We start from the raw sequence: 17,184 nt of genomic DNA, 5'->3' as shown, positions 1-17,184 counted from the left end.
TATTGGTTTCTATTACTCAAGAAGTCTTCAAGCTATTCACATGTCAGTGAGACAGTATCAGATAATGTACAAAAGTAGCAAAAATCTGGTGGACAATGCCGCCCCCCCCCCCCCCCCCCAAATGGAAGAGGAGGCACTGGCTGTGACAGCTACGTGTTTTGGGGACTCTCAGGCCAGCAGAAATAATGAATCAGTTGATGTTTTTATTAACGGGGTACATACTGCAGCTGGTGGGTAAAAAAATGAGTAGGAACCAGGGAAAAAACTAAATGAGTGTGCACAAAGGCAACAATAATAAAACTGTATCACAACCTTAGTGTGAGGACATCAAGACTTGGGAGTGCGTGTGAACGCAAAGAAAAGTAGCAAGTGTGAACAAGTATCTTTGAGCCAGACTGACCAAGTAAATGGATGTATTTTTACATTTCAGTACGCTTTGAATAAGTCCATATTAAATGGTAGGATGCTGACATCCTAGCCCAAGTGTTGGTTGAGAAAATTATACTTGGATATGGAACTCTGTCACTATGTAGGACATATTTTCATACAGGATACCATGAAGAGAGTAAGTAAACTGTAGTGAATTGAAAAAGTACATTCTCCTAGCTATCAACCTCAAACGAATGGTGCACTGAAGAAGTAGCATCATACATAAACTGAGATACTGAGACATTATGTAAATAGAACACAAACAGACTGGAACATTTGGGTTCCATATGCAGTTTTGTGTATAATGTGAAACCACACAGAGTAACTGGATATGTTCAGCATGAAGAGGCATAGTTAAAGAACCATATGAAGGAGATGCACGAAAGTGCGGAAGAAGAGAACGCTCAGAGCAAATTAAAGAACAAAGAATATTACAATAAGTCACTAAATCCTAAAGAGTTCCACTTTGGTGATAAGGTTATGTTGTTTGACAACAGCTTACAAGGTAGAGGCAGCCAACAGTGAGGCCCAAACACAGTAATAAATGAAAGGACATATATAATAATCTGTCTACAGAAAATTAAGTACCTTACAGTTAATGCCAACAGACTGAAGGTGTTTTTCTAGTTCCAGATGTTTGTTTCAGACATTAATCTCCTACTTGTGGGAACTGAGTCTGCTGGAGAACACTTATGTATGCTGCTAATGAAGCTGCAATCACCACTTGGACTGTATTATAACATAAGGAAAATAACAATTTATAGTGCAAGATGCACAATAGTAATAACAAAGGCAGTAGCAAGAGAGACTGAGTTGACTAACAGCTAATCAGCAAGACACCTTAATCAATTTATCAGATCTCGTATTCTCAAAGTGTTTGTGCAGACAGACATTAAAGCAAATCAGCTAAAATTTGTTGTTGTTTGTATTCCCCTTTATCTGAATTTCAAAGACAGAGTTTCCCAGTTCGATAACTAGCCAATTATCTAGCACCACATTGCAGGTAGTTGGACGAAACTCCCCACCTAATCTTAACAACAGCAAAGAACACTCACAGGATGTGACGCCAGGTCAAACTTGCTGGCACTGAGACCACTGTAATGTATTTTCATTAGTAGTATAAAATTTACAACAATCTGTATTTCTAATCTGGTATCTGTTACAGGTTGCCTACCTAACAGCTTCGAGAAGCAACAAAAGTTTGATTTTCAATATTTTGAATAATTATTGACCAAATTTAAAAAATTTTAAATGCTGTCATAATCTACAAATTAAGATGTATAATCTTATGGTAAAAAGTAACAGAATAAGAAAAGTATTACAAAAAGAAACTGTGAGTGTCTTGAGGCAGTGTAACTGACAGCATGCACATACCCAAACTATATTCATCCAGTATTTGTGAATGAGAGCACTTAGCAACCTCCAACAAATTTTAAGCTTAATTTCAAACTTTTCTTATTTTGAGGCAATCAGACCTGTAAAGCTGTTTTATACACGAGAGTTTGATTCTTTAAAGAATCGAGAGTTTACTAGTATGAATTTAGCTCAATATATTACCTACAAGACATGCCTACAGAGTGACTCTTAAACTACAAATTAATTATCTGTTTCAACCAGTAAAATGTATAAGTGATTTTTATAAATTGTGTGGACTAAAACTGTTAATGGGTGGCAATTTATTGTCCCAGGTACAACTGCTGATAATTCAGCTATGCAATGATAGCTGGTTGTGTAAGCTACACAGCATTAAAATCTGCGTGACACATATTCTCTAATAATGACAATAATGTATAAAGTTAACAACTGTAATATAACTAACATAAATTTCAACTATAGAAGAATTTGTCAGATTTTAATGATGATGACGCTAATAACTGAAACACAAAATTTGAAAATGAGTGACTACAATTTTTGAAGTGAACCTTCCATATCCTGTGAACTGAGTTTCACAACTTAGAACATGACTTTATAAAATAAGCAAAATTACTAGCACTGGCAATGAGCACCATTAAAAACCTGACAAGCTCATCCTCGCACACAATTTTCATCTCATGAAGTTCTAGAAGATTAAGTACCTGAGCTGCAAACACCTGACTAAAATCCTGTGTCCCATGTGCTCGTTTGGTATTTCAGCAGGGATTCGCTTCTCAATCATCTCTTCTTCATCTTGAACAGGATAAAGGGTGAACAGTCCATCCTGCAAAATAGTTAATACTCTCTTTTTCCCATCAGACTTCAGACACATCGTTTTATTTTCCAATTTTTTGAAGCCAGATTTTCAAATTTTTAATGTCACAATCATATAACCTAAAACTTTACTGCAGGTAAAATTGATAAAGCCACATGTACCAGTGCCCACATAATGTATATCAAGTAGAAAAAAGAATTGATCTAGCAGTTCATGTTTTGCAACAATATTTCAAACACACTGCAAATGGTGTTGAGATCAAATTGATACCAAAAAGGATAAACTTGTTACCTGTCTGTTGTCTTGTCTTTTTGCCTCATTCAGTTGATCAATTGTTTCTGGAGGCACTCTCTCCAACAATGAAGGTATAAGCATGTCACTAACAGAGCTTCGGAGATCAAAGCTCGCCCAGCTTGCACGTGGTGTATCAACAGAGTGGACTGACTGCTGAGATGACGACAGTCCAGACTCAACCTATGAACAGGAACATTAGAAAGATCAGCCAATAAAATATTTGTGGACATTAATCACTGGTTCCTAGCCAATTCTTTGTCACTAAACTTTGAAAAAACACACTACATGCAGTTCAGAACTTGTAAGGGGTGTCCCAAGAGTATATGTCTAACATATGATGACAAGAAGATAGAAGAAGTGGACAGTGTTAAATTCTTGGGATTACAGCTTGATAATAAATTCAATTGGGAGGAGCACACCACAGAACTGCTGAAGCGTCTTAACAAATCTCTGTTTGCAATGCGAATTTTGTCAGACGTAGGGGATATAAAAATGAAAAAGCTGGCATACTATGCTTACTTTCATTCCATAATGTCATATGGGATTATTTTTTGGGGTAATTCATCAAGCCAAGCTAAAGTTTTCCGGGCACAAAAACGTGCAGTAAGAATTGTATGTGGTGTGAACTCAAGAACATCCTGCAGAAGCCTGTTTAGGGAACTAGGGATACTAACTACAGCTTCCCAGTATATTTATTCCTTAATGAAATTTGTCATTAAAAATATATCACTTTTTCAAACCAACAGCTCAATTCATGGAATCAATACTAGAAATAAGAATAATCTTCACAAGAATTTAAAGTCACTTAGTCTTGTACAAAAAGGTGTGCATTATTCAGGAACACACATTTTCAATAACTTGCCAGCAGCCATAAAAAGCTTAACAACCAATGAAATTCAGTTTAAGAGAAGCCTAAAGGATTTATTGGTGACCAACTCCTTCTACTCCATTGATGAATTTCTTAGTAAAACCAACTGATTTGTATATAAGTACAACATAACTTCTGCACAATTTCAGTGCAGTAATGTGTTCACTGAAAATTTGTGTGTGTGTGTGTGTGTGTGTGTGTGTGTGTGTGTGTGTGTGTGTGTGTGTGTGTGTAAGTATAATCTAACTTCTGCACCATTTCAGTGCAGTAATGTGTTCATTGTAAATAAGTATTACAGTAGTTGTATTACATGTTTATTACCTTATAAATAAATAAAAAACGTTTTTTATTTTAAATTCAGTGCATTAGTATTTGTAAAATGACTCTTAGTGTTCATTAAAAATGACGATCATTCCACTTGGGACCTGTGGAATGGTACATTAGTTTATTTGTTTTAGTTGTAAATATTTGTCATGTATTGTTGTTTTTCTGACATGTTCCACATCCAGGAGGACCTCCTCACTACGGATCAATTGGAATGAAAGTAAATCTAATCTAATCTAATCTAATCTACAGTCCAGATTTATTGCAAACTAGATTCAAGTGGAAACTGGAGTTGCACAGTGTAGTACACTTTCTAAATGTTAATCAAAGACTGGCAAACTCAATAAATTCAAAAGCATACAAAATACTCTCTCCTGTGAATCAAACAAATCTGTAACAATTTATGTTGCCCTTCTTTGTATATATTGAACATCCCCTGCTAGGCCTGTTTCATGTTAAGTCCCACACACTTGAGCAATATTCTAAGATGGGACACACACGCATATAGTAAGCAGTCTCCTTTGTAGACTAACTGAATCTTCCCAATATTCTATCAATGAACCCAAGTCTGCTATCTGCTTTACCTACAACTGAGACTAAGTGATAATTCCATTTCAAATCTCGGCAAATTGTTGCACTCAAGTATATATAAATTAATTGATTCAAATTGGGACTCACTGATATTAGAGCCATTGCATTTGCATTTTGTGAGCTGCACCATTTTTATTTACAAACATTCAAAGCAAGTTGCCAATCGGATGATGATTTATGGGCGAGGGTGCTAAACAGCAAGGTCATCAGTGTCCTTCCATCAATGATATACAGATTAGTGTGGTGAAAATCTACTAAACATAGCGATAAACTGGAAAACCAAGTTGCATTCTTCCACAAGAGCTGAAAGGTGGCTGAGAAGGTGAGCAGCAGAAAAGCCCTTATTAAAATTCCAATGAAACACAGCTGAATAACTAGCTAAAGTCAAGGATAAAATAGCAGCACAGACACAGTTAAAAACAGGACATATGACTGTGACTGGATGACTACTTAGAAATAATGAAGGACTGAGCCATTCTGTGACACATCAGAATCTCACACCCAATACATTGGGGCAAATTCCAGACATCATAAAAAACTTAAAACACACAATATAGATGGCAGGTTCTGTGGGAGACCCAGATCAAGTAGCAGATTGTCACATAAAAGACACTCAATTAGGATATGTTGTACTAATAGCTGTACCCCACATCTCCGACAATGGGGCCTCCTTGTGATCTAAGAGAAAGTCACGTGTCATTGGGCAATGTCTCACTCTAAGCTACTTCTTCTACTCATCGTGATTGGAAGTACGTTAAGTCATGGTTGCACTGAAGATTTTATAGAACAAAGATTATTATTCCTCACTTCTAGCAACTGGGCCTCCTACTAACACAAGGTGGTCTTGGTCACAAATGAGGTGACAGTCTGCAGGGAGAATGAACAGCGAGCAGGACGTGGAAGGGAGCAAGTGTACCTTGGCAGCCACATGAGTGAGTTCGTTTTCCCGAATTCCTGTGTGCCCTGGGATCCAGCAGAAAATTATTTCCTTGTCCTACCTTAGCAAGAGAAGGAAAGCATCCTGCACTTCTTGTGGCATCCGATCTGTTCGGTACATCTGACCAATAGTGGCATGGGCACTTTGGGAATCTGAGCAGATGAGGAATTTCTTGTCATGACGCTGTCTCATCTGCTCCACTAACCTCACAAGATAACAAACAATTCTGCACAATAAATTGGTAAAACAATTCTGCACAATAAATTGATAAAACAATTCTGCACAATAAATTGATAACTGCTCTGGGAGTCTTATCCTGAGGAAAATGTCAGAGAACACGACAAGGCAACTAATAATATCTTCCTACTTAGACCCATTAGTGTAAACAGCAACAAAATATGGGTGGTGATGCAAAATGAAATTGTAAAAATATATTCTTAGGCACAATTCTTCCTGTAAGCAATCAGTTCTAAACGTAGCAGCCATTGGGATGTCCAATCCCATCCCTGGCTTTGAACCCGAAGGCCCCCACATGTAGGAGCTCGACATTCTCCCACGGACAAAGCCTCATACGCTATTGCCAATCTCTGCACCACTTTGAAACCTCACTGAGATCTGAGTGTGTATTTGTGCAGCTTCTCCAGATAGTACTTCATTATACACAACTGCATAATCTGAAAAAGTCTGACATTACTATTATTGTTGACTGTCAGGGCAATGACGTTCCGTTATTTACAACCATGGTCAGCAATAACACAACTACTTGTATATTTATTTTACTCCACTATTATTCTTTCAGTTTATATCTTCTTCAGGAGCCATCTCCTAACAATCTTATACGTTTGTTTACTAATCATGGTGATATTCAAAACATTCCCATTGGATAATTTCACCCTGTTACCACAAAGAAATGACAATTCCTTGTTTGTGTATTTGCAAAATTTTAATTCCCAATATATACCATATAATGAGACATGACCTGCAATCTACCACCTACCTCTTCCTCCTCCCTTTCTTTTTTCCCCCCCTGCAGCTCCATGGGAGAGAATTTATAGGTCTACAAGTAAAAAACAGTAACACTAAAAGCATGTTCCAAATATGTTTGCCTTCGTGCCAAGGAAAGCCAGTATTGTCAGTTGCCAGCACAGCCACCACACAGCACAAGTCAAAGCTTGTCTTCCACCAACAGAACTTTGACAGCAAACTCCTGTGGAAGATCGTCTCCACCACCAGGCCATCACACAACACTAGCGGTGCCCATTGGGGTCACCGATAATTCAAAACTATTTCCTTCCACCAGATCATGTGCTGCAAATAGTTCACTATGTATCCTCACACACAGTGATTATTTAGGCCGACACTATCACAGTGAGCCGGTTCTGTCAAGGTGAGTGAAACTGGCCACGAGCTGAGTACATTAATACTTCTTCAATAAGAGGCTTGCTTTCGATCTGCCATCACCTGTACTAGAGGATCATCACACCACTCACTCCAGAACTTTGACTTTGCTAGGCAACATGAGTCATATGACAATGTTTTTCTTTTACTCACTGTTGTCTCAGCAGACTAAGAGGTGATTTGTGATTCAATGACTTTAGTCAAGTGCACTGTGGCAGTGTTGTAATTTCTGAAAATTGTTTATTTCTAAACTGTGTGTTGCTCCAGATATGAGGCACCACGAGTAAAGTTTTGTTATATTGTTTCCGTTATTAAGGTTGGGAGTTCTGTTTAGTTGGTACTTCACACAAAGACATGAGGAGCACAAACTTTCGTTAATATACTTATTTGTTCTGGATCTTTGCAGACTTTGAATAAATTTTCAAGTTTTGTTAAACGCCACCTGGGCTTCTTTTGTGAGAGTATCCTCAGTTGGCAGATATTTTTATGGATGATGAGGACTCTATAACCAGCTTTTCCATGCGCGGGTCTTATCCCACATTGTCAGAGTTGCAGTTAGCTAGGCTGTAAGCATGGCTGAACAATCTGATACAGTGAACATAAAACATCTGGTCTTAATTTTGCTTTAGAGGATGCAGCACACAGACAGACTTATTTTGGCACCCATCACGGCATCAGAATTGGAATTCATGGGTCATCTGTTCCACGTTGATTCATCAGTTTAAAACATCCAAATTTACTCAACCATTTGACACAAATTTTTAGTTTCTAAAAACTCGGTGCTGAATCATATCATGAGTGGATGGCTCAGCTTAAGGACTTTACACGAGAGTATGATTTTCAGTGTATGAACAGACAGTGAAAGTAATTCTATGCATCATCCTTGGTATGTGAAATGATTCCACAGAACAATTAGTGGGTTCTTCAGACCGCATCCAAGTTCCTGCCCGACCCCACCACAACCATCCCCCCACCCACCCACCCCCCACCCCCTCCCCTGACATCCTGGAGCTATCCTCCATGGACACTTTAGTGGCTAGCATTGCTGCCTCTGGATTACGGTGCCCCAGGTTCGATTCCCGGCTGGATTGTGGATTTCCTCTGCCCGGGGACTGTGTGTTTGTTTTGTCCTCATCATTTCATCACCACCACCACCACCACCATTCAATCATTCATGACAATGGCTAGATTGGACTGAGTAAAATTTGGACTATGTAAAAATAGGGACTTTGTACGGGTGCTGATGACCGCGCAGTTGAGTGACCTACAAACTGAACATCAACAGCATCATCCATGCACGCCCAGCCCAGGGCCAGATGCCGGGTGTTGCATCCAACCCTATTGGTTGTGGATTCCAGGCCACTCCCATCCCCCCATCCCACCAATATGGAAGGCAATAACATCTCTGAGACCTTCAACACCAGCCTCTGCCCCACCTCATTTTTTGGGTGGGTGGTAGGGGAGAGGGTTGGATTGATCTGATACCAAGAAACACCAGCACTTTAAGATACTAGAATAATCACGACACAGAATGAGATATGGCTTGTCTTCTGCTGACAGAATTTTGACAGCATAGTACCGCAGAAGATCACTGCCACTGCCAGGCCATCAGGCAACACTAGCACCATCCACAGAGGTTGTCGGGCATGTATAATTATTTCCTCAAGCAGATCATGTGCCACGCATCCTGACATCCAGTGACTATTGAGACCAATGTACTACCCACAGTGGGCCAGTTCCATTGGAACAAGCGGACTGTGCCATGCACCGAGTGCATTAGTACCTTCTCAATCAGGGGCTTGCTCCCGACATGCCAAACGTGCCATCACCCACATAGAGGATCGTCATGCAGCTCACTCCAGCACTTTGATTTTGCTAGGAAATGTGAGGCTTATGACACACTTATTCTTTTACTCACTGTTTTATTGTTAAATTGTCAGGTGATTGCAAATCAACAACTTCAGTGAAGTGCACTGTGGCTGTGCTGTATGTCCCCATAATTGGTTTTATTAAATTTGTGTGGTGCTCCAGACTTGAGACACTATGAGTGAAATCTTGTTATAGCGTTTCCATTATTAAGATTAGGAGTTCCGTTTAGTTGGTATTTCACATAAAAACATGAGAACTTTTGTTGTCGCTGTTATTTGTTCTGGGACTCTCCCAACTGTGAATAAATTTTCAGGTTTTGTTAAATGCTACCTTGGCTCCTTTTGTGGGTGTGTCTTCAGTCAATAGACACTTCAATGTTTGTTAGTGCAATTATGAGTTCAACCTAATTTTGCATGATTACATTTTCTTACTATACGAGTTCTCAATATTTTCTCGATTTGCTAATGTCATCGTACGTTGCTTATAGAATTCCCAGGTGGAATGAGAGGTAATGTAAAAAATTAATAATATTTCCTTGAATTAAGTACTGAATTATTTTGAGGTGTTTATTCAACTGTAGAGACCTGCTGACTTGAAACCTGCAGGCACTCACATGTGGGGATGAGTGCCAATGTCATCCCAGAGGAGCTGATAACCAGAACCCATTGCTTGAGCAGTGAACCTCATACCATATGATGTTTGGCACAGAAAGCATGCTTGCATGCTAAAGACCTTGACACATGCATCTTGGTCAGTTTTTAGCTTGGTTGTCATTTCAAGGTCTTGTCGGCATATTTTCAACAAATTCCTTCATCTGTGACAGGTGAAGTCCTAGCACCACCAGGATCTATACCCATGCTTTACTGAGCTAATTTCCTACATTTCTGTATAATTTGCTCACTATGCATTTCAACTTTCTATTTAACCCTGTGGTGCATAGCATCCACTACAGGGGATACCTATAATGGTCCCTGTTTCTATCTGTCCTACAATAGGCACTCCCTACTGGTGTTGTGGCCTGCATGCACTTGCAGCCTCAAGACTGACTGAAAAGGCAGAGAGGTGACCATTAATGGCTGTCCACTGCAAAGAAAATAATGCAGCACAGAGTTAATTATGAAGTCACACCAGGTAAAGGGTGGCAAGAGTATCTTAACTTTTTCATCCTTCATATTGTGTCCCACATGTATACACTGACCTACATCATCATATTTTTCTGGTTGATCTAGTCCTGTGCTACAGTGATGTTCATCATAGCTATCTTTAACCATGTAAAATGTTTGGCAAATGTATGGTTTCCCATGCTGATAAGGAACCTCTCACCCACTGATGTACTTAGGTCAAGATGTCATGTACAAAACTAACAGCAGAGAACGCATTTGATTTGGGGCTTTCTGGAAAATCCTGCCACATTTTAAAAAGAGAAGCCAACAAAGGCAAGAAACTATCCCAGCTGAATTCTGTACCTTCTGGCTGCTATCGTTGTTTAATGTGTGTTGGTCAACACACATGATGAATCTGCTTCTCAGAATACCCATTGTGAATAAAAGCAAGGTGGCTAAGCTCTGCTGACAACCTTTCAGAATCTGATATATTTTGTTCTATATGAATAAGTGTCCACAGCGTAGCATCACATTCAGTTGGGTCATGGCAGCAGGTAGATCTGAAATACAAGGCAGTATGTGTTGGCTTCCAAGACACACTGCAACCAGAACCCCTGCCTTTATTGTTATTTATTTATTTTATTATTATTTATTTTATGGCCTTCATTGGACCACTGTAGTCAAAAATACAAAGTTCTAAACAAGTTGTTACACATGGATACAATTTGGTTCGACAATAACTTAATATATTTAGGTAATATAATTATTAGAGGCTATTCTTATATGAAAGGTGTTTTGCTCTTCTATCTGCCCAATATTTCTTCATTCTTTCAGATATTTTCTTTCTTTCTTCATCTGAGACAACTCTTCCTGTGCTCCTTTTATTGATTTTCATTTGTAGTCTGGTTTGCGGGTCTTGCAGTATTCTGGTTTTCTCTGTCTTGTTTTTTAGGTCATCTACTGTAATTTGAAGTTCTTTTATATCTTCCTTAATTTCTGTGATCCATTTAATGTCGCTCTTGCTATTCCACAATTTTTGTATTATTTTTTTACTAATTCTGTTTTCTGGAGTTCTCATCAGATGTCCAAAGAATGAGATGCGTTTCTTCCTGATTGTGCTCATGACTGGTTCTATTTTCTTATATACTGTTTCATTTGATGCTATTCTCCAATGTCCATTTATTTTATACTGTTTATTTATACATGTCCTAATTATTCTTCTTTCTATTTTTAGTATTCTGTCAATTTCTGCTGTATTAGTTGTTTTGAAGATAGTTTCAGCTGCATACGTTATTTCTGGTTGTGTAACTGTTTTATAGTGTTTTAATTTTGCATCTATAGATAGGCTTTTTTTGTTGTATGTAGTTTTGGTAATGTAATTTGCATAATTCAGTTTTTTTATTCTATTTTGCCATGATGGCTTCTCATTTAGATTGTATGTTATTATTTCGCCTAAATTGTAATAAACTATCACATACAGAAAAAGAACATTCTCCATTTTTCTTGTCTGTAGTGAACAAATGTTAGAATTGAGAGTGTTTTCAAATTCTACGAACAAAAATAGTGTTGCAGTTACATGTGCGTAGACTGCAAAAGGTATCATCTACGTATCTAAAAAAATGTGATTTTCAGGACTATCGACTACAGAACAATCCTTGACATCTTACACCCACATATAGCAGACGAAAGGTTAACCAAAGCTACACCACAAATTTATTCAAAATTTTGAAGAAATGTATGAGAATGTTTTCCAGCTTAGCCAGTTTTAGCCAAGTTTTAATGAATCAAATAAAAGTGCTCTGAAGAAAATAGGACTACATGGAAACTAACTAAAATCTCTGCCTGACATACAAGTTCTTGAGTCAATGTATGAAGTTTTCTGAACTGTCAATGTTGTCTTCACGTTTGCTAACCTGAGGACTCAATAGAAAAGCCAGATGTTTCACCAGGTATTATGTTGGACCACAATATTAATAACAATGGTACAAACTGCAGCCCCTTCTTTATGTGTCTTTGATAAACCATAAAGACTTGGTGGAACTGGTGCTTGTATTCTCAGGATCTTTAAGACATGGTCAAGGAACTGGCTGGTCTTAAGGAGGGAGAATGTCTTTCATGGTATTATTGGAATATTATCATTCAGGAGAGAATAATATGCAGAAATCCACAATAAATGCATCATTTTGACAACATAAGTTATGTTGGAAATAACAACAGTGGTGTTGCTCTTGCCAATAAACATAATTACTAAGTCTGTGTCATCTTTTAAAGTTGTAAGCGTTGTCCTCTATTCTACAATGAGATTTAGATGTCTCCCTGGCAAGTTTCAGGACACCCTGCTCAATGGAATATATACAGCAAACAAATTAATATGAATACTGAATGTAATATCAGTAAAGGGTGCAAAAATCAGTAAGTTGAGGGAACCAGTACTGGAGGCACCACCAAGGCTGGAATGAAAGAATTCTGCAATATAAAATACCAATAGTGGCTTGAAACCAGGACAGCTTGAGTTGGCACTGACAACTGCAACTATCCAGGTGCATTTGCCAGCACTTTCATCTTCACTTCTCAAATATGGGCAGGGGACGGGGGAAGGTCTGTATGTTATTTTCCCCTATGATGACATTGCTCCCCTTCCTCTCCTTCAAGCAGCAGCATATTTGAAGCTAGTTATGGCATACATTGCACTTCTTAATAGGCAAATCAGTTGCTGAAGATGACAGATCACTGCCTTGTGGAAAGATTGTGCAGTTTCTACTTTATCATATAACACCAAAGCCAAGAATTTTGTAGTAAAATATTATTACATCAAACAGCCTGAAACAACTCATTATATGCTGTTAGATACTTCTGTCTCTCACAAAACAGTGAGAGTATGTGCCAAATTAAATGTACTCCAATAACACGAGAAATTTTAAATGTAAAAATGACGGATAACGTTCAATCACGCACAATAGATATGTAAGCTGTTGGCTGAAATCTTGGGGGAGCACTACATGAATATCCCCTTAGGCCAAACATTTGAGTTTAGGTTTCTAGGGTAAAAACAGACAGTTAACTTTCCCTTTATATCTTGCTCTTTAGGCAGAGCAACATAATCCAAAAGTTATTGGAAATTTACACCCACCAACTGCAGATTGAATGGTCAAATAAGTAATAGAGCACACATTTTATGAACTATTTTAACCTGGTAGCTTGGAGCTATATTTTATGGGCCATCCTAGATCAGTTCAACTCTAAGAACAGAAGAAATGAAAATCAAAGATACTTGTAAATAACAAATTTGTAGAACAACCTAAAATAATGTCTGAAATGACCTAAACACGTTATTAGGGATTTACAAATGTGGAAAGAACTTTCATGCTAAACCAAACACCATAGTGCTACCATCCTATTTGATATTAAACTGTTGACAAACTGCAGCTTCATCCTAGACTTAAGGTATCACTGGATAGCAGCGTGAGCACTGTTGCTGCTAGATTTTTGAAAAAGTAGTAACTACTTGTCCTCCAAGCAACTCTTGTTATCCTTATACAGGAAGTGAACCAATTCTAGTCATCCTAACAAGAAATGATTCTTAACGATCAAATCAGGATCCTCTGTCTTACAATTAGGCAAGCTGAGCACACAGTCACAATGATGGAATTTTAAATGTAATGCAAAACAAAACAAAACAAAAAAAAGAATCACTGTTGTGTAATGTTTTATATGTCAAAAGATGGCTCAGTTTTTATAAATGTTCTATATATTTTCTGCAGAAATTAAAAAAAAGACTATTTTTACTGCAAAAAGAAGCAACTATAACTGACAATGAAAAATACACACATCATTAGTAAAACTGGATAGGTACGCAAGCTTTGGGTTAAACTGGAAAGTTAATTATTCAAAAGGACTTAACCAACTCAAGATGTCAGCTCATACTTTACCCTGAATACTTCCTCATCAGGAGTACTAGAAGTAGTTGGTTCTTCATAGTCAATTTCAAATTCTTGATGTGGAATTCCTTGAACAACACTCAAACGTTCACCACAACGATCTCGTATGGAACAACTGCTTGAATACTGCCTATAGTTATGTTTCACAAAAATGTAATCAGATGTGTAGCAACGAACGCAGTCACGAACGTGTGGCGACAGCTCATCCCTGAAAAATGGTACATCAATAATTTGCTTTGCTTACTACAAATTGTAACAATGGTGCAGAAATAAATTACTCATAAAACAGTAATACACAGCATGCAATGTTAAATCAAAGAGCTCAATTGGCATCATTTAAAAAATGGAAGGAATTACAAGAAATAATTTCCTACAAACTCACATTATGGACACAGTTTCTATTTCTATATGGTGTAAGTATGATTTCTCAAGTTAAACTATGAATTAAATAAAAAGGAAACAATCACTCAGACAGACCGTGAAGTCTTGCTCTGCACTGGGTGTAAACTATGGCATTATGCAGATGATCAGTATGGTTTTATACTTGCAAGTGGTATGTTGTATCACAGCTGTTCAAGAAGCACTTGCTATTATGTTTATTTCAAATTCTGGCCACCACACTGCATTTGAACACCTTGTTTTGGCTGTGACCTAAATATGTATGCATGTATGGTGGTTTGTACACTGGTGTGCAAAACTTAAGTACAAAAGTAACTTTTTCATGATGTGTCACTGCCAAGTAACATAGATAGCTTGATGAAACTTGAACCATGCATAGAAAGAACTGTTACAAGTATACTACAGTAGGTAAGTAAAAGAAATACGCTATGTAAGAAATAGAAATGATACTTTTATTCAAACACAATAAATAAACTCAAAGCACTATCATTCATGATGGTAGGACATAACAAAAGGTGGGACACAATTCTTAATGCGGTGTGTGATCACCGTGGGTGGCAATGCATACTCTGCAGTGTGCTCCAATGCTGGCCACAAGGTTGATAAGGAGTTCTTGTGTAGGAAGTTCCATTCCTCGACCAAAGTGGTTGACAACTGTTGAATGGTCATTGGCACACATGGACATGCTGCAATATGTCTCCCCAACACAACCCACATGCGCTCAATGGGATGGAATTTGGGGAACAAGCAAGCCAGTCCATATGCAAATATCCTCTCATTTCAAGAGCTCCTCTATCAGTGTAGTCTGATGCAGTCATGCATTGTCGTCCATAAAAACTCAGTCAGGCCGAATTGCACTCTTGAAAAGGTGCACATGGGGAAGGAGCAGAGTGTCACAGTAATGTTGATCGGTGAGTGTACCACATTCAAAGATTTAGAGGTCAGTATTCACATGCAACAATATGCCTCCATAACACCTTGACTAATAAACACCATAACACCTTGACTAATAAACACCATAACACCTTGACTAATAAAACAATCATATTCAACAATCTTCCTGGGTGCATTGTGAGTTCCCACCTCCTGCCATATGAGGGTATGCCCTACACCAAGAATTCCTTGCCAACCCTGTAGCCAGCATTGGCAGCACACTGCAGAGCATGCACTTCTGTCCATGGTGATCACATATTCTATTAAGAATCTTGTCCTGCTTTTTGTAATGTCCAGGGGACCATCATACCTCTCAGTGACTGCAGTGTAATTGCTGTCTTTGAATAACAGTGTCATTTCTGTTATCCTCATTATGTATTTCCTTCAGTTACCTTCCATACCATACTATAGCAGTTCTTTCTATATATGGTCCAAGTTTCATCGAGCTGCGCTCTTGGCAGTGACATGTCACGTGAAAGTTACTTTCGTTCTTAAGTTTTGCACACCAGTGTACTACACACTTTAAAAATGGCTACACAGCTGAAACTGTACAGTAACGGAGAAGGAAAAAAAAAAAAAGGATATTTTAATTCGGCAGAAAAATTATCTCCTGAAAGCTAGCAAAAAAACTCTCCAGAGTTATTACAAAAAAGAGGATTTCTTTCAAAAGCATTCTCATTTATGACAAAATCTGGAAACCTTGTTTCATGGGGAAATTAGAAATAATGATCCACAACAGTTCAGACCAATCTTGTTACCTGCATAGTTTGTTTCTGCTGGGATACACAATTTCAGTGCATCATTTTGAACTATTTACTACCCTCAACACCCGGAAAGTGTTATTTGTTAAACAAAACATACTGTTCTATTAAGGGATAATCAGTTTCTTAAGGACCACAACACAACTTGCACTCTCACACAGTCTTTCCTCTCACCAATTTAGCATACCAGTAATTGTGAGATCATTATAAACACCTCCAGTGGACAGAGAATAAGACAACTGTTACATGGCAGAAATATATTATGGGCAAACGTAAAATTTTCTCAAAGTTCTCTCCAGACAGGACAATCCAGGCCAATGTCCCATGTAACAATCAGATCGACAGACAGACAGAAAGCTGAACGAATAGCAGAGCAAACTCAGAAGATATTGTTTCACCTCGCACGAGCAAGAGGTCTGACTCAGCAACATGAACTCAGTGAGGAGATGACGTAATATCATTCTAACAGCACAGGTTGATTTCACATGAGAGAGTAAAAGTTTCACAAGAATATCTATAGCCCTGATGATGGCAGACAGGTAATAAGCTGAAGCTATGAAAGCCATTCTTTTGATACAGAGGGGTGGTGGTGATCGCTGAAGAGCCCTGAAAAGTAGGCCATGTCAGTCATTGCTGGCTGGGCATAACTTCACTGCTTCAGCAGAGAAATAATAAATACTCAAGCTTCCGCATCTTCCCTTCAATTACGTTGCAGTACACCAGCGATGATGCCGACCCTTCAATGTGCTGCTACCATTCACCAAAATGTCTTCTGCTTTCAAAACTGCCACCTGTGCGATCTGATGTACTAGGTCGCTGTGAGCTGCTGACCTCTCAATCATTGATGAGAAGACTTGGGAGAAGCCTACCTCCAGCATGCTAAGCAGAATTAATAGTGTTTGGCACAATGTTCCCTGTCACAGAATCTGGGAGGAGTGGTAACCACTGCTGCCCCGACTAGTAACTGTAAGCACACATCGACATCCCCAGCCTTCTTAGGTGGAAGAGCTATGCTGTTGTCCTCCTCCACACCGTGCAGAGCTGCTGAGACCCATGCACACCCCTTCAATGTCCATGAGAGTGCTCTGGAGATACACAGTCAATGTCCAGGGCAGCGATGCCTGCTGCATGGACTACTCCAGTCATTAGTGA

At 38.5% G+C, this 17,184-nt stretch overlaps 1 protein-coding gene across 1 annotated transcript in view; it reads right to left on the bottom strand.

Annotated features, from left to right (window-relative positions):
* Positions 1-17,184, bottom strand: part of LOC124555399 (dedicator of cytokinesis protein 7) — a 258,351-nt gene that overhangs the window by 196,920 nt on the left and 44,247 nt on the right. The window contains exons 4-6 of the mRNA XM_047129295.1: positions 13,931-14,147; positions 2,909-3,091; positions 2,505-2,626 (exon numbers count right to left, since the gene is read on the bottom strand). Coding sequence (XP_046985251.1) covers positions 2,505-2,626; positions 2,909-3,091; positions 13,931-14,147 — 522 coding nt within the window. The remainder of the gene's footprint in view (positions 1-2,504; positions 2,627-2,908; positions 3,092-13,930; positions 14,148-17,184) is intronic.

The sequence above is a fragment of the Schistocerca americana genome, chromosome X (genome assembly GCF_021461395.2).
Source record: "Schistocerca americana isolate TAMUIC-IGC-003095 chromosome X, iqSchAmer2.1, whole genome shotgun sequence".
In the NCBI taxonomy this organism is placed as follows: domain Eukaryota; kingdom Metazoa; phylum Arthropoda; class Insecta; order Orthoptera; family Acrididae; genus Schistocerca; species Schistocerca americana.
Note: the sequence above shows the minus strand (reverse complement) of the source record. Positions and strands in the feature narration are given on the sequence as shown.